Below are 19,414 nucleotides of genomic sequence, written 5' to 3'. Positions count from 1 at the left end.
TTTTGATTGATTTTCCTCTTTGTATTCTGTATTTTTGCTTCCTTTTCATATGTGTTAATTTGTTCAATACATCAAACGCAAATGAACTTGTTGTATTTAAAAGCCCAAGGTAAAATCAAGATACGCTCCAGTGAGATGTGTTTTGCGTGCGTGCGTGAGACAGATCTAATATAACCTACAGCCTTTTGAAATAGAGGCAGATGTGCTAATCAGCCTTCCACCGTGCTACCCTCCGGGCCGTCATTTACCACAAATTGGTGTTAAAAACCGCCGTCCAATATTTTCAAGCACCTGGAAGGATTCGAACAGTTTAAAACCTAGTCTAAGTTTCAAAATGTTTCCATTTCCTGTTCATTTTATGAGCAATAAACTTGCTGGCAAGATGATTTTTTTTTTTTTTTTTTACTGACTTTTTGTGTCCGGTGTTGCCATTGGGCATTCAATTATCTGGCTACTTATGCTGTACTGTCACTGTGTTTTAACTCAACTGGAGTTTGGTTTAGTCCTCTGGCCACTACAGACGAGTATGCTGGAGGATTAAAAAAAAAAAAAAAAAATATATATATATATATATATATATATATATATATATATATATATATATATATATATATATATATTAGTAGCCCTATTGAGCTGGAAGGTCACTTTTTATGGCCAAAATTTCAAATGGTAAATATTTTTTTTAGAGAGATGCTCGCCCGCTTCCCTGTTACGGTCGAGGTGCCCTTGAGCAAGGCACTGACCTCCCGCCCAAGCTCGAACCGCGATTTGCATGCACCTTTCGAGTCTATGTGTGCTGTGCAATAACAAATATTCACCAGCGTGTGAGTTGAATTGCCCCCGGGAGGCATTGCGATGAGTATATTAAATGTAAAAAAATGAAATTGGGAAGAAGAAATGGTGGTTTACAGCTGAGAAATCTGCCTGCCTCACTCCTGAAATGATGGTTACACCCCGGAGTGCTGCTTCTTGATTTGACAGTACTGCCCATCACCTCATTCAAAGTGACACCCGTGAGCAAAGACAGCAGGAAAGCCGGGCAGTGGACCTTATGCACGGAAACATATTATGCATTCCCCGTGGAAAAGTCCGAACGCATAACACTTTCACCTGTCAGCATACGTGGCTAGAAATATCATTTCATTTGAGAAGCAATTTTTTTTCAGGTTGCTCCCAGGGACCTTAAGCACAGCTTTCATCAACTAATGAAAAAAATATAACAATATTGTCATAGTGAACTTTTGTTTTCTCAATGAGAAAATGAAGCCTCATGAACCGTGATTTTTTTTTAAAAAAAAAATTGTCCTTTACTGCGGACCGTTGTAGTACCAATAGCGGCCAAAGGCGGCGCCAAAAACAAAGATCAAGGCGAACAATGCACAAATGAATGAACTGTGAAACTAAATCAGTTCCAAAACATAATTTAGGGTGCGGCCCACCAGTACCAGTCGATCCACAGACCAGTACCGGGACCACTGCTCTAGATAGCTCTCTCGGTTTGAAAATAAAAGGCAAGTGCAATGGAAATGCATTAAATTATCACTGCATCTTGAGAGTGATATTGTGGATACATTAGAGCTGTCGTTTACTGGTGTTACTTAAATGCAGCACGTGCACTACGACGTCACAAAGAGACCATACTTTGGAAGCATGCCCAGAAAGTGAGCAAATAAAATTCGCCATTGGTTTCAATGCATAATAGCTTGAAAATGACAAAACTTGAGAAAATATGTCAACTCTCCCCCACCATCCAAAACGTGATTTGAATTACGCACAGTATAAATCAGCTTTCAACAATTGTTAACTATTTTTTACAACGTTTATTCGGGTTACAGCTTAATCTAAAGCAGAAAAAAATAACCTGGTGCATCAAAATGCCTGAAATAAAAAAAAAAAAGAAAATTCTTATTGTATTGCAATTACACCTCACATGAAAAAAAAAAACAAAGCCTTTTCCCTGGGGTCATCCAAGCCGCCTGACTATTTCAGAGGCTCTTCTTTGTGGGACAATTAAAACATAGCTTTTAGTTTCAAACTAATTGGGGACCTTGCGTTGCGTGGTGAATATGGGCCATTAAATAATCCGTTAATTAATTGCAGCCTGAGTTTAATGCATTAAACTAGTGGGACACAAAGCTATATACTCGAGCATTTTATTGTTCCGGGTCCTGCGGTTTTGCATATATTTCCAATTTTATCATTTTTAATGCCTGAGAGATGACAATTTTGAAAAGTCCCCTGTAGACTCTGCAATGATACCCTCCATAATACTTGCTTATTTAGCAACTATTTCAGTTGTTTAATAAAACATAGTTGCTCGTCCTGTTGATGTTCACGGGAGTATGAGTCAATCCCAGGTGACATTTATAGTTTGTAAATAACGCAACATGCGCGGTGGAAGCAGGGAGAAGTACCTGGAGAAGTCAAGGTGTTTTTTTTTTGGGGGGGGGGGGGGGGTCTTCTTGCTTGGGGCCCCGAGCTTTTCAGGAAACGCCCCCTCGTGTGCGCTCCCGTTTGACGTGACAACCTCGGGCTCGTGACATATTGGGCTGTAAAATGACGTCACGGAGGCGCGAGTCTCAGCAGGCGGCTCGTTTGTCAGCGGCAGAGAAGACGAGCGGCGGGAGGAGACGGAGCTTCTTTCTCACCCCCCCCAACCCACCCCCCTCTCTCTCTCCACACTCTCGCTCCATCTCTCCACTGCCACGCTCAAATCCTCCTTCTCGCTCCAACTCCGCCAAAAACGAGCACCTCATTCGCCACCCCCTCACTCTTTTGTCTTTATTTTGAATATTATCAGCATATCAGTGATGCTACCTCCTGTTTAGGGATGCTGCACCCCCTAACTCTCGACCACTTCTCTCCGGCTCTATGTCAACATTTTTGGACGTTTATCAGTCAGGCAACGATGTAGGAGAAAGAGCAGACTAAGATGCCGATTACATCGCTTGTTTTTTTTTGCTTCTCTTTTTAATCCCCGAAGGTGAAGAAATGGAGGCAAAGTTTGAGGGTTCGTTTTTTGGCTTCCGGTTCACCTGTCCACCTACTCGCCCCCTTTAGCCCACAACATTCTTTTTAAACGTATCTGCACTGAAGATAAAAGTAGAATAAGTTAGAGGCTGTTTTTTTTTTTTTGACATCGCTGGAGGAATTGTATGTGCGCCACCTCAGTGGATATGGCTTAAATGATGTTGGCGTCACCGTTAGATGGAGAAAAGTCCGTCACTTGAGTGTCGTTAGCCACTGTCGACTTTGGTTGAACGCTGATCTAAATGGGAGGCTACCAGGTGGACTGATTCGGCTTTTGAGAAGGAGAACATGTGGATAAAACGGAGTGTCGCCCGGAGGTAAGGCTGTCTTAGAAATAAATGAATAAATTCACTGTCAATGTTCGGGTGGATGTGGAAATGCGCGTCGCGTTTGGCTTTTCTGCGAGATAACGCTTGTTTTTTTTTTTAAACTACGTCACCCCAACTTAGGAGGGACTGATTTCTAACAAGACTATTTATAGTTAAGTATAGTCAGCTTTTTGAATAAATATTACAAAATTACTATAATCGAGACTGGATTTTATCATATAATTATAACGACAACAGCAATAATAATCATAAGGATAGTAATCAAATGTTCTATCAACCTTAATAATAATTGTTATTATTATTTTAAAGAATCTCGTTTGAGCGAACAGTTCACAATCTGACCGCTGGGGGTCGCCAATGTCACGGCTCAAGGAGCGCTTGAGACTCGAGCTTCAGTCGACTCCCCCACCTGTGAGAGCACACGCACTCCCACACACGCGCAATTATCTGGCTAATTATCGGGTGAAGACAACAACGCCATTAATGGAAGCCTTCTTTGTTGTCTAGAAAGACCAAAAGACACAAAGGAAGAACATGAAGACCAAGACCACATACTGTACTTCTACTTAATTAAGTCTACTGATGTTTTGGGTACCACATTGTTTACGTGATGTATCCAACCTACCAGTTAGTTGCTGCCAGATCAAATAGCTGATCATTTGCATGCATCCGTGACACATACTTAATATCCCAAGGCTGAACTCGCAGGGAAATGGCGCTCCCAATAAACGCGCGATACTTATATAAAACACCAGCGTGCAACTATTGTAGTTTTTAATAAACTGATCAGGAGTGCAAATCGACTATTTCTCATATAATGAAAACGTTTCCACGGTTTGACTTGATGTGACGTACTCCTGCAGCCAGTCAAACGAACCCAGTCGTCTTTATACCTCCAACTAGGCACACAGCTGTCAATAACATTGTATCTGACAGCAAACATATTCAGCGAAGCGAATATTCAGTCTACTAGCCCCTTTCTGTGGGCGTTAGAGCAGCACCGTCGTTACCAACATGGTGAAGCGCATTAATGCTAAAATGACAAAAGAGATAACATCTGGGTGTTATTGATGAAGTATTATGTGCCCGATGTTGTTATTCAGACGAATTTCAGGACTTGGTAACAATTGCGAGGTAGTCGTTGGTCAGCAGCCGACTGAATGATTTTCCCAGTGGAAAAAAAAAAGGCAATTCTTTCAAATAGAGAAGATCATATGTTTTAAAAAGAAGTTTGTGTGTCCGAAGTTTTTTGTTTGAGAGCTGCATGCAAAAAAGATGGAAGGATGGCATTTCAAAATTAATTTTAATGTCGGAAAGATGAAAAAAACATGTATCCAGCAAGCAATTATATATTGTTTATATATAATTTCTTGACTACTACATAACTCTTTTTTTATTTTATTTTGAGGCTATAAGGCAAATTGTTCAAAAGTTTCCATGATTTTGGGTGTGTCTCTACACGAGACTCACCCCTACCCTAAAACGCAGCCCATCTCCACCCTGGTGATGAAGAAACGAAGCTTCATGAAGCGCTCGCAAATTGTTTCTGTCCTGTAGATGGCAACCAAGAGAAATATAATTCATTTGCACTAGTGTTTAACATTAAAATCGAGAGCACCATTTAGAGGACTAAAACAATAACTAAGGTGCTTCACGAAGCTTCGTTTGTTCAACACCGCTCCTCATTCAGGAATTCAGAATAGAAAATACATGTGTTTTGTCCATCAAGAGCATAAAGTAGAGGAGATTATTTTTGTCTCTACAAAAGAATTTTCTTTATACAACACAGTGCTTTTGATTTGCCATAGTTTGTTTTTTTTTGTACATCAAGAAAAGCTTTAGAGAATAGAAAATAAACTTCTAATAATAGTGATATTAGTTTTCAACCACCATTTATTTATTTAACCCTTGTGCATACAATTTGCAAATTATACACGTTGCACTTTTTCCTCTAATTTTGTAAATGTTTCTAAAGGCGTAATATTTTAAGGTATTTATAAATATGTTTTTTTTCCTTCAGTCAAATTGTTCAGTGACATCAGTTCTAGTTATACATATGTAGGTTACATTTATTAACACCCACAAAAAAAAAAATGTAAAATGGTATGGTCTGTCTTTGTAGCCTGTGAGGTGATGATGACGCTTTAAGACAGCCATGAACTGCTTTCTACCGCCACCTACTGTCTTGAGGTGAAACACAAGTCAACAACGAAATTTCTGTTTGTTGACAGTTTGACTGCCGCTCAACGAAATGTTGCAAAAGTCGAAGGAAAATTATTGTAATAAATCCTAATAAAATGCATCTCAAAAACTGTAATTCTAAGGATTTTATATGGTCCAAAATTTGAACAATGATTATCTTTGTACACAAAATCTTGCACATCCAGCTGCAATCACATAGGAACATCAGAATCGTTGCATTTTCAAATGTTCCATATTTTCATCTCCTGCTGGAAATTTCAGCTCCTTAGTGTATTTTTCCCACTGATTCTTTTATGATATCATTAAAAAAAAAAGCAGAGGAATTTCCATAATTTGTAACATGATACCACAAGGTTAAGTAAAGTAGCCCGTCAAAATGAGTCATTTTGTCATGGGCTACTGAAAAATGCATAGCGGGCCGCAAACGCCCCCCCGAGACGTCGTTTGGTCAATTTAAAAGTACTCGTGAGGCAGGAAACGTGGCATTCATAAATCACTATGTGCTGTGTTTAATTAAAACAAGATAATATTCATTGAATACATTGCAAACCCAGACACAAACCCAAAAGAGACAAAGAAAAGCCTCCACATATCAGTTGTAGCAGTGATTAGGAGAACCCGTAATGCATGTTTTTTTTTTTTTTTTCAAAATTTCAAGCTCTCCTCCCACCCAAGCCAGTGGAAAGAATATCCAGCACAACGCAACTAAAAAAATCTCACTGGCAGAGACACTAGTTGCCTTTCAAGTGGGCGCTGTAGGAGCTCTTCACATCAAAAGGATAGTTAAATTTAGGAAAGGGTTTATTTGAGAAGAACAAAAGAAGGTTGGTAAACTGAGATGAATGATTTGGCTGCGACTGTAAATAGATCACAAAAACACCACAGCCATCCAGCCGCCCCGAAAACTGTTTGGTTCTAAAACAACGTAAAAATGTCCAAAATTTCTCAATGTCTAATCAATTGTTTATCGGTTAGACAAATTAAAAAGTCTTAAATTCTATTTCTTAGTCGAATTTAAAACAGCATAAATAACATACAAAGTGCACGATAATGAAGTTTGCAGAAAGCAGGGAGGCTTGTTAGCAAACGTGTCTGTAAAAGCTTTACATTTATGCAAAAAATATGAGATAGAATTGAAAAGGTGTGAAGCACTTGCCGTGTTCAAAAAAAAAAAAAAAGGTTGAAAAATATAGCGCTACAAAGAAACCTGACTAATTGCATAGAATCCTTCTTTCTATGGTCCTTAGGGTACAGGTTTTGATGGCAGGTATTTTTTTATTATATTTGGGTTATATCCTAATGAATAAATCATAACTTCCAAACAAACATTAATTTTATATTTACCGAGTTAAGTTTTGTACTTCTTTTACTAAACTATAATACTTGTGTCAGATAAATTGTTTATATGTGCATCAATCAACTGAAAACGATCGATTATTCCAATATTGAACGTGTTTTATTGCTGTTTATTTGCCAATTATTGTTTTTTTTTATTTAGTATTGTTTATTCATCAAAACCACCAAAGAACAATTAAACCATATCTCACAGAGGGATTGATTTTGAACTAACTACCCTTTTTGTAACTGATTTCATTAGTGGTTCGCTCATTGTTTTCCAAATTAAAAGTGGATGTTTTGCAAATGTTTTACGGTTAAACATAAAAGATAATTAGTATGGTTTTGTGGGGGCTTTGAAAAAAATTCAACAAATAATTACTGCTGAGAAGCTGAAATCAGAGGAGTAGGACAATTTTATGTTCAACGATATCTCTATACCAATGCTTTTCAAATAGTGTGTGTGTGTGTGTGGGGGGAGGGAGGGGGTGGTGTCATTGCAATAAAATAGGAATTTTCATGAATTTTTTTTCCAGGCACTTTTATGCACATTTTTTTTTCAGTTTTAGACTAAACTGTAACCTGTACAAACGCTGTAAAAATGAATTATGATTCGTTATTTTCCTCTCAATGTGTTATAGTGCTCCTCAACTATGCAAAGCCAATTATCTATATAAAAAAAATGTATACCTAAACCTGTATCCTTTTTAAAGTTAACAAAATCAACTGTCAACAATTATTAACTTCTATTCACAGCATTAATACAGGTTACATATTAATCCAAAACTGAAAAAAAGTGCATCAAAGTGTTTGAAATTAAAAAGCAAAAATAACTAAGATGTCCATCCTTATTTAATTGCAATTACACTTTACATGGCAAAAACGAAGCCTTTTTTGGGGTCTACCCCCCCCCCCCCCCACCACCACCACACACACACACACACGCAGTTTGACTAGGACTGCGTTACACTAATCCTCCATCCCGACTTCAATCATGAGCTAGCATTTCTCATCTGCGGCCCGAGATGAATGCCTTTTGACACGGCTAGTTAAAGTCCTCGCAGATGTCCAAGCGTAAAGGTGGCGTCGCTGATATTCCTGTATTCATGTAATTTAGGTGGCACCCTAATAGCTTGTGCGAGGGTTATTAGCAAGGCCTCTCTGGAGCGTGATTAACCTAATTTGCAGTGAAATAGGCTGCGTTGCCTCCCCGAGATTCGATCCTCTGGAGATGTCTGTAAGCTCCCACGTCATAAATACCCGGTGCACAGCAGTCTGTTAAATCCAGAAGGACCGCAACCGCTTGTCACCGTGGAAAAAAAAAAAAGTTCCGAGCAAGACGTGTATGCTGTTTCCCTGCCGCAAATCCGACTGTTCCCGAGCAAGTGGAGGAAAAACAATAGAAATGATGAAGCCACTCATGGGTGTTGGATCATTAAGTTTTGTGCATAAATACGTTTTCAACAATTTCATGAATAATTTATAGCCATCTGAAAGGAGTACAAAAGTGGAATTATAGGTTGCTTGAGTTTTGAATTGGTGTCTCAGAAGCATTTATTGCTTGCGACAGCTTGTCAAAGCAAGGCTTTGTTTTTTTCAGGCAATTTGATGCACTTGTTTTTTTCAGCTTTAGACTAACATGTGGCCTATAGAAACACTGTAAAAGTAGTAAACATTGTTGGTTTGTATTGCTTTGTTTCTTTTGTTAATTATAATAAGGATACAGTTTAAGTATACTTGTATAGTTTTTGATCGATAATAATCTTGTTTACCCTCCTCTCATATTTGAAGGTTATTTTCAACCCTTGCTTCCTAACCATCCCAACCATGTGATCTGCTAAAGTAAAGCCATTTATCTTGCATTCTTTGTTGTTTTGCTAAAATGTTGGTTGTTTTCCCCGGGTCGTTTGTGCAAGTCGACCACGATCTCTTTGGACCAATCAATGGCTTCCTACGTAGTTATGTAACCTTTTCTACCCAGGCTACTATTCCTCGGTCTGGCAACGGAAGCGGTAATATAAAAAGTAGATCGGGTAGATTTCTCTGTGGAGACTCCGCTTTTGTGAAGTAGAGTAGAGCCGGGTAGGGTAGATAACGCCGTGTATACTCGGTAAACAAATATGCAGTGCCCCAGGAGGGGGCTAATGACAACCTGGCATTCATGTTTCTCACATTCATACATCAACGTCCAGGTTCTCTCCCTGATGTTAGGAGCAGGTGGTCACCTGCCTTTGTGAGCGTAGTTTCATTTTAGGTCAAAATAGCGCATCCAAATCACAAAAAGAAGGACGGAACAACGCAAAGACCCACCCTGATTCATGGAGAAAGCTTTTTCTGGATCGATACTGTCTCTCCAAGATCAGATTTATTTGTCATGGACCTTACCACTAACCGGGCTTCGCGTGGCATTTCTCAGTGGACCACTTTTCGCTGAAAATCGTTGTAAATGAAAAAATAGTGGTAATTGGTGAGGATTGAGACTCGGGTTGCAATGAAAACAGATTTCACAATGATGCTCTGGGTTTATTGGAGTATTGTTCTTTTTGACGTTCCTTTGCTTACCAGTAGTTTTTTTCAAGGTCATTTTCACAGTAGCGAGAGTAAATAATAGAGTGATGTAAAAATCTCTTCAACTCTTTACAATAACACACATTACACATCGTGGCCATTGTGATTCTTTTGGTTTTCTCACTCGAGTCATGTTTCAACTTCACACAAGTGTAGCAAGTCTCCTATTGCACAGCTAGAGCAGCAGCTGCTCAGCCTTACCAGTTTCAATTTCTTTATTTACAGAATTTAGTTGTATTGCAGTTAACATTCATCCCCCTGAGGCCTTTTATTAATTAATAGAAACTCTTTGCAGGGCCAACTCTAACGTTTATCCTCGAAATACAGCATTTGCACTGTGCACTTAACTTGGAATTATGCCCCACAGAAAATTCAAATGGAGTGTTTGGGTCGTTTTATATATATAAATATATATATATTCTGGATTTAACATTGTCTGTAGCTATAACAGACATGGCAACCTCTGGAGGAGTGCCACCCCCATGTACTTTCATTTCATGATAACTAGACCTACGATTATATTTCAAACATACAGTTGGTCGTGAAGAACACATGTACTTGCAAGTTTTTGAAATGTACAATGATTTAATTTATTCATTTTTCATGAAATTCAGTTAAAATCTTACATATCGTCCCTTTAAGGAGGACTAGTTTAGTGGGACGGTGAAGTGGAGCTTCCAGAAGGTGTCTGTACAGCTGGTTCACTCATTGGCGAAAATATAACGACGGCTCATTTACTCTACAGCACCAACAAGTGGACGATAAATGTGAAATGAGAAGTGACGAATGCTTTCGCGAATTTGTTCATTTGGCGATTTGACATTCAAGATCACAAACTGCGGAGACATTTGTGTGCTTGTATGCATGTGCGCATTTATGCATACCGGCTTCCCTTATTGCACAGCGGGAGCCATATCTTCACTTTCAACAGGCGCTCGGCCTTGGAAACGAGCCACCAATGGGAATTCATCCCAGCTCCATCCTTTAATGCTGTTTCTATACATTTTTTATACCAAGACACCGATTATTTCATCCTATAAACCCCTGTGCACAAATGTCACAAAAAGGTCTCCAGTCTTTGCGACATAAGTATCCAAAAAGGATATCCACTTATTTTTTCAACAACCTCGCTGGCATGGCCATTCAACAAAAACAACAAATATCTGACCAAGATTAAACTGAAACAGGAAAATTAAACAGTCTCGGGTTCATCACTCAGATGAGACACCGCTGGTGGTGTAGATTATAAGGAGCTGATTGGCTGATAGAGGAGGGACAAAGCAAGATGGGACAAAACTAATGACAAAAGAGTAAAGACAGGCGAATTAAGTAGAACGTATTGCCTGGAAGCGACGATCGATTGGATGGATGCCAAGGGTCCACGGCAACCAATAATCCTCAACTAGCAGCAGAATGCAGACAAGAGGAAAACAGAGCTGACCACAAAGTAGTAATGAGAAGATAAACGTCCAACACGGAAAAATCTATTTGTCTAATTTTGACGTTTGTCCTTTGAACGGGAAATGACGTACGTTTCACTCTGATTTTCTTATGAGACGCAGACAAATCAGAGGGAAAGCACTAAGTTCCCCCGCTGACCCGTTCTGAGCGAGAAATAATGAAGGTTTCACTCACAGATTTGCTCACAAGATGCAAACAGATCAGAGAATTGCGGTACGTTGACTCAGACTCGAACGGGAAGTGATTTACGTGTCACTGATAGGTCTTAAACAGGAAATATGAACATCTGCAAATAGAAATACCTAAATTCTAATGGGCCGTACCACTGAAGGTGGAACAACAGGGCCAAGATGCTGTGGGACTTCAGCTTCCAGACTTTCCTGGCTAATCAACCAGACATAGTGGTGGTGGGCAAAGAGCAGAAGAAGGTAGTGGTGATAGATGTGGCGATCCCAGCTGATGTCAACATCAGAAAGAAGGAACATGAGAAATTTGAAGTATCAAGGGTTGAAAGAGCAGCTGGAACGGATGTGGAAGGTCAAGGGTTGTGTGGTCCCCGTGGCAGTGTGGGCACTAGGGGCAGTAACCAAGAAAATGGGTGAGTTGCTCCAGTAAACAACATCTGAAGCCTCAGTCCAGAAGAGTGCAGTCCTAGGAACATCGGAGATACTGCGCAGAACCCTCAAACATTCAGGCCTCTGGTAGAGGACCTGATCTTGAGGATGACACAGATACCACCCCGTAGGGGTCAGAAGGAGATTTCTTATTTTTATAATTAAGTGCAATGTGTTTATATATATGTTTAATAAAATGATCAGGCAATCAATTAAACCAAAGAGGGTAGAAGATACGATCAAAGTACTGATTTTGAATCTGAAACTGCTGTTTTACTCTTGAAAATATGTTGGTGCTACTCATGTAGGTCTGTTGCTGTAAACAGGAAGTTAAATAAAAGTTTTAAAAAGAAATTTTTGGGGAAAAAGTGTTAATATCTGATTTTACCACCTGTGGGTTGTCTTAACTGTGACCGTTGTTTTTTTTTTTTGCTCAATTTTTGCTGCTACGGCTTATATGCGGGTGCGACTTATAGTCTGAAATTTACTGTATATGTGAAAGTCAGTTTACATTTATATATGACTCTAACCCACCCCAAATTCCTTCATAGGGATAATACTCCAGTCCTACTCCACTAATTGCATCTAAAAATGGATTATTTCTCCAGCCCAATGAGAAAGTTCAAATTTGTAATTGCTTTTAGTGAAATACCATTACTTATATAGATCTCCTCCATAAAGAAACCATTAATCAAGCCTGAGTAAGCCCGGTTACACCTCTTGACAAAGGTGATTATTCTGGGTCACATTCCCTTCAAGCTGCTTTACCAAATTAATAGCGTCGGGAAGGCCATAGAGGCGCCGATTTGTCCTCATTTTCTCAACAGCCTGGGTTTGGACCTGCAAACAAATTCCCTCGACATTTCTTTTAAATGAAAGTCAGAATAACGTTCACGTTATATCCGTTTAGTTTCGGACATATGTTTTTTTAAGAGATTTTTTTGGTCTTTGGAAGACAAGTCGGCGTTTAACTGCCTATGTGCTTGCAATTTTACTGTACAGTGGACCCCGTGTTACAGCGTCCCTGGCTGTGCGATGTGGAATACTGAGTTTATATGTCCACTCTTGATGGTATTTTCCCAGCTTTGCGACAAAAAACAACTGTCATGACCCCAGGGGGTTGGCCGTATTAGTGTTATTTTACCTCCATCTGCTGGCGTTTTTAGGTAATTGCACTTATTTTGTGTTGCCGTTAATGCGTCCATCCAACGCGTTACTACAATGCTGGTCTGCTATTGGTTGGCGTCTCCTCATGGAGATGCTGGTTTGATATTGGTCAGCCTCACTTGTTTCAAAATGGCGGAATGGTATGACTTTGTTCTATCGTGAGTGGTTACAAAACCGTATTTATAGTGCATTTTACCGCTTAATTCAAGTTGAATGGGTTAGCCATGGGTCCCAAGATTGCTAATGATGTTAAAGAGCAAAGTAAGAAGATGATCTATATGGAAACGAAGATGGAGATAATCAAGAAATACGAAGCTAGCCTAGCCGAGGCTACCCTTACTAGGGAATATGGGCATAACAAGCGCCACTCAAAGATAAATTAATCCTTTCTATATTTTTTATTTATGATGTTTTCTCATTGTATACATGTGTGTTATATATACATAGCACTTACTATACTAGTTTGGTACTGGTTTTTAATATGTATGTACAATTTTGATGTTTTTACCTAGCGATTTAACATAGGTTTGGATTGCCCGCCATACGGTGACTTAGTTTTACGAGCCCAACCCCGGAACGGATTAATTTCGCAACACGGGGGCCCACTCTATTGGTATTATAGCTTGGGCAGAATCAATTTTACCCAGGAAAACCTAGTATAATAGTCTAATCATATTGTGCTATATGTTCACAGTAGATTCAATGTTTCAGCTGACCTGATGCGTGGAAGAAACCATGCGTATATTTTCTGGACGGTCCAAGTGGAGATATGTTCTTCAAGCCACAAAAGTTCACATTATTTTCAAGGGTTAACAGTAAATGTCAGGTTGTCAGCACGTCTGCACTGCCGATGGACCGAACAATAGCACTATCAGAGCCATGTAGTGTTTACGACAATTGAGCTGTCATTTTTGCCTCGGAACGAAAGGCCGTCGTAACAGACTCATAAGGATGGAAATAATGAAGTACAATTTGTAATTATTGCTGAAATTAAATTAGCTGTGATTTATACTGACTGTTGGGGATGGACAGAATAATGAATTAATCAACCGTTGAGGGTTATATTAATTGAGCGTAATTATTTGTTGATCAATAGCATCTTGAAGCAATTATGGTCAAATTAGTGCAGTTCTCACACTACGGGCGTGGGATTTAATTGTTTTTTAGATGCATCACGGGTGTATCTGAATCCATGAATACATTTAAGTGATCTATTACAGGAGGAACGGGCAACTGGTGACCCGTACGTGGTAATCTGAAACGATGAGCGGCCCCCGTGAGAAAAAATATGAATAGAAACAAAGACAAATCCTTATCTAAATGTCCTTACCTAAAATAAAATGTCTGTTGTACAATCGATGAAAAATAGTGGCCTAGAGTTGTCAAGAGTGAGTGATTCATTCAAAAAAAAAGAATCTTTTGAGTGAAGCTGAGGAAACGGGTCACTTCCTGGATTGATTTATTCTGCCTTCAGTTGTGACCAATCAGCAATCAGCATTAGGTGGGGGAGGGATTTGACTGACCCTACTGCTATGCTATTGGAATTCTCAAACTTGTCAGTGAGTGCATGTATGTCATTTCCTGTTTAACCCTTGTGCACACACTTTGCAAACTATATACATTGCATTTTTTTCCGAATTTTGTAAATGTTTTTAAAGGCCTTATAATTAAAGTTATTCATGATTTGTTTTTTCTTCAACCACTCAGATTACATTTATTATCACAAAAAATTGAAAAATGTTTTGGTCTGTGTAGTCTGTGTAGTGACCGTGGCACTTTAAGGCATAGACATTAACTGCTCTCTACCGCCACCTCCTGTCTTGAGGAAAAACACAATTTTCTTTAAAACAAGAATTTTCTGTTTGCTGAGTTTGAACGACCCTCAATGAATGTTGCAAAAATCGCGGAAAATGAATGTACTAAAAACAAACAGGTGGCATTATTTTACAATTTTTGGAAATTCTTTTGATTTTTTAATATCATACAAGAATCAATGGAAAAAAAAACATGGAGCTGAAATTTCCAGCCGATGATCAAAACGTAAAATTTCAAAATGCAACCATTTCGACATTTCTATGTGATTGCAGCTGGACGTGCCAGATTTTGTGTACAAAAATAACCATTGTTCAAATTTTGGACCATATAAAATCCTTATAATTAACATTTTTGAGATGCATTTTAACCCTTGTGCAGTATTTTCTCAATTCTTTGACATCAAAGGGATTTCACATTAAAGGCACAGAAGGCTCTAGGGAGCTGAAATTTCACCTCGGTGCTGACAACATGGCACAACTCCTTAGTTTTCACACTACAAGGAGTGTTCCATCCCTTGGCTAACATACTGAGAAAATGTGGCAGAAATTTGCCCCAAATGGTCCAAATACTGCACAAGTGTTCAAAGTAGGTATTTCTTGACAGTAATTCCGTCAGTCAAGCACAATTTTTCGTGAAAATACTGCATGTTTCTGTTGGTACGCCCCCCATTTGGGCCATTGTTCTAATCTGATGAAGCAGTCAAATTCAGCTTTCTTCGCCGGTAGGCTCCTATCTGCCCTCACGCCGAGCTGTGAAAGGGGAAGTGCCCTTGTTCTTCGGCCTGGATGTTATCAGAGAATTTCCACCCCCCCTCCAGAGGGGAAGGTTTGCTGCCTCGCTCCTTCCCCGCTCTCTCTTTTCTTTTGCAATCTCTGTTGCTCTCTTTGGGTAATATAAATGCACGGTCTCCATCCCTCTATTTTAAGTCTTCTCCCCAGTGTGAACTGGTTGTCCTCGAGGCTGGCAGAATTAGGGGAAGTGGAATGGATGGAAGCACAATGTATGAGCACTCACCAGCGTGGCTTTATTGTTCCGCCATATTCCCTCTTTCTTTACGAACCTTTTGAATCTGCTCAATCAAGCAACGCAACTATCGGAGATACTATAGGAATATGTCGCCGAGTGGGCCGCTTAGAAAGGAGTCATAATCCACACGCTCATCCCCTCAAGCGTTGAAACAGAATTGTGATGGTGTCGGGGTTTTGCAGGGGAAAAAATAAACAAAAACTAGTTATTTTGGTTATTAAAAAAAAAAGTCATTCACTCAGACAGGCCCAAGAAGAGAACGCTTTTTTTTTGTTTTTTGTTTTTTAGAGATCCTCCATCACTGTGTGACTGTTATAAAAATATACATATATTTTTTGCAAAGACTAACCACAATTTAGTTATCACAGTCTAAGTTTCATGTTGCTTTCTTTTCTATCCAAGGATATAGAATGAATAGATGCATGAATCACTTTAATTGCAACGCTACCACTGCTTCACAATAACTTTTCAAATTCAAATTGCAATCATCGTATTTCTCATCTTTGCTTGTGGCATCACTCATGGCTTTGAGTTAATCCCGTGGATGCGTACTAAACTGAAATGTGACAAAATATGGAGGAACTCATAGGGATTTATTTAGGATGATTTTACTGAAAAAAAAGTCTGATAATTATTTGTAATTTGATCTGAAATACATACATAATGGATATATTATTAAATATACTGTATTTTCAGCACTTTAAGGTGCCCAAAAGCCTTACATTTTCTCAAAAGTTGAGAGTGCATTTCATAATCCGGCCCAGCAACCTAACAACCAATCACAGTTGATCTATTTTCTGAGTTTGGTCATGTGACAGTCATAAACTAAGCCTTGATTGGTTGTCATCTGAACTCCGAGCAATTGTTTTGATATTTTCAGTCAACGGCAAGTGGCAAAATGGCTTCCTTCTCAGGTGGATGGAAATGGGTGGATTTTGCTGATAAATTTACATTCCACAAAACAAATGCATCAGAATGCAAATGTACGAATAGGATTGCACAGAACATATTGTCGTCAAATAAAAATGTTTGGGTTGACTTTCCCCTTTAAGAACGTGAATTTTTCTTGCTGTTCTTCACATCCACTTCTTGCTGACAGTGAAAAGTCGAATATTTTGCTGTAAAAGCAATATCATGCTCCGGGGATTCGGCAGTACAAATGTAACCCGGTAATCTGCCATTGTTGTTGTAAATAATGGCTGTATTTACGCACAGCCGCGCAATAACTGGGACAACGCGTCATTGTCTCATGAGACACTTACTGGATTGAATGGAGTCGGAGATTCATCCGGTGGACGAATGACGCGAGCGCATTTTTCCGATCGATTCCGATGGTAAAGAGCATTCACTTTTTCATGGGACAATGTGAATGTCAGCCATTGGGGAAATTCCCTCCGAATGATGATTGTTTTCAGTTTAATCATCCAAATGATTAATCAGTCGCGATCTAGTGCAATTCGCTATCGTGTTGCATGACATATAGGAAATGGGGCCTTCTTAATGGGAACGATTTGTTCAGGAGCCGTTCACTAAAAAGAGATGTTCAAAAGACTCTCTTTTTCAGCTTTCTTTTTTTTCATCTTGTACATTTCAAGCATCAATTCTTTATTTTTAAATACTGGGATCAGTTTCCTTTAAAAAATATATATATATATATATATATATATATATATATATATATATATATATATATATATATATATATATATACATTTTTTTTAAATTATTATTATATATATATTTTTTAGAACAAAGCAAATATTAAGAAGACTTCAGATGCATTGCCCGGGATGCTTACCAGCTGTTTATAAAGGCTTGGTTCCCATAGCTCACGGTGAGCCCTTCAAGAAGGCTCAATTTGTTTGTGATTGTCACATCGCAAAATACAAAAAATACAAAAATACAAAAACACAAAATACGAAGACACATAAATGACACGCTCAGTTAGTTGCTCAGTCTTCAAGTCATCACGGCTTTGCATGCAAACGCCATGATATATATATTTTTGAATTTGTGATAATGAGCTATAAGCAGTATTATTTCTGTTGTTTCGTCCGAATGTTCACTTTCCACCATCTGCTGTCTTTGCAAAGATTCACCAGGGAAAACCACCCACTGTGGTTCGAAACTTCCTCAACCCTAGCAACAACTTTTTACTAGTGCTTTTTTTTTTCCCCCACGGAGTGACATTTATAGATGTGTGAAGGTGAGGGACTGGAAGAACGTAATTTAGCATGTAAACGCAGGATCGATTATTAGTGCAGCCGTGAATAACAAAACTGGTTATATCCGGTTCCCTGCGATTTTCACAAGGGCTTGGATACATAAACCAAACAGACACGGACATTTCCCACCTAAAGATAAAACAAAACAGCAATTGAACCAATAATTCAGTCTAAAATCCATCTTGGTGAAAAAGAATCTGCTGCCGCACTTGCCTTTTACCGGATTGGAGTCACCTTCACCAAGGGACACTTCAACGGCTGTGTGGCTTGGAAAATGATGTGTACTCAGTGGTGAGGCTGTCAAGACCATGCTGATAACATTTCTATCCACGACAGCCCTGGGATGCAAGGCGGTGTGATTCAAGAAGACATGCCTTTTTCACCTCCCCCAGGTGGGAGGACCACCTACTGAAGCATCACTTCTGCAAATCCAAGAGAAGTTCTAATTAAAACCAACATGACTTCACACAATCGATCACAGTGTGATACCGACGCGAGAAGTAGGCCAAGGATATCGTACAATAGACAATGATTAGTTGCCATATCTAATTAGCAGCAGAGATAATTGTTTACGTGATCTTGTGTGGCACAAAGAGTGAGTCAGACGGAGAGATTATGTAGGGTCACATTATACTGTTTGAGTTATGTCAAAAAAGGTCCGTTAAGTCCCCCTTTTGTAGGTCCAACGGTGAAGGATTCGGTGTAAACCGACTGAAGATTTTTGGTTCTTCACTGTGGTAACACTGGGTGAATGCTGATGTTGGATTTGTGATGAAACAAGCAAGTCGTGGGGCAAGGAATGGAACGATTGAGCTTGTGTTTTGCTCTCTTGTGTTGGGAGAAAGTGGTTTGTTCAAAAGGACAAAACATTTGAGGAAACATATGCCAACGGGTCATTTTGTGAAAAGATTTGTTCTTCCCTGTTATTAGCACTCAGCAGCTGTCAAAGGGGAGGTTCTTTACTGATTATACCGCTATGCTATTGCCGTTAAGATTCAGTGAGTAAACGTACGTCATTTACCGTTCAAAGCCAATCAGTAGGTCAATCAATCAATCAATCAATCAATCAATCAATCAAATTTTATTTGTATAGCCCTAAATCATCGAAGTCTCAAAGGGCTTCACAGATGCCTTTCAGTGTAAGGTACACAACAGCATCCCCTGTCAAAGCTCCCAGAAGGGGAAGGAAAAACTCCAAAACCCCAAATAGGGGAAAATCAGAAACCTCCAGAAGGGACCACAGGTGGGAGGAGCCCCCATCCAGGCCCACAGCTTGAAGTGGATGCTTCATGTACCAAACACAGACATGTAAACAATATAAATTACAGAAAACATATTGTTCTATATAGTGCATTGATGTCTTGCCAGCAGGCAAAGCCATTGGGCAGGAACCATCCCACATTCCAACCAGGTGAACCGCAGACGCCCCATCTCCTAACCCGCGATGGTCGATCAGCGCAGGGCCCAATTGGACGCGGTCAAGTCAACCCTCACCATCTAGCTAGCCCCCTCTCCCAGTCGGAAGAGGGGGGCAGGAAAAAGGAAAAACGAAGAAAGCTGCAGACAGGCTCTATTAACTAAATGCTTTTGAATATAAATGTGTTTTTAGTCGGGATTTAAACATTTCTACTGAGGTGGC

At 39.3% G+C, this 19,414-nt stretch overlaps 1 protein-coding gene across 1 annotated transcript in view; it reads left to right on the top strand.

The window, feature by feature from the left end:
• Positions 1-2,697: 2,697 nt before the first annotated feature.
• Positions 2,698-19,414, top strand: part of ajap1 (adherens junctions associated protein 1) — a 45,553-nt gene continuing 28,836 nt past the window's right edge. The window contains exon 1 of the mRNA XM_088407641.1: positions 2,698-3,350. Coding sequence (XP_088263767.1) covers positions 3,322-3,350 — 29 coding nt within the window. The 5' untranslated portion in view covers positions 2,698-3,321. The remainder of the gene's footprint in view (positions 3,351-19,414) is intronic.

This window comes from Hippichthys cyanospilos, chromosome 2, assembly GCF_059441005.1.
Source record: "Hippichthys cyanospilos isolate Australia breed blue-spotted pipefish chromosome 2, RoL_Hcya_1.0, whole genome shotgun sequence".
In the NCBI taxonomy this organism is placed as follows: Eukaryota; Metazoa; Chordata; class Actinopteri; order Syngnathiformes; family Syngnathidae; genus Hippichthys; species Hippichthys cyanospilos.
The sequence above is the reverse complement of the archived record's forward strand: the minus strand, read 5'-3'. Positions and strand labels throughout refer to the sequence as shown.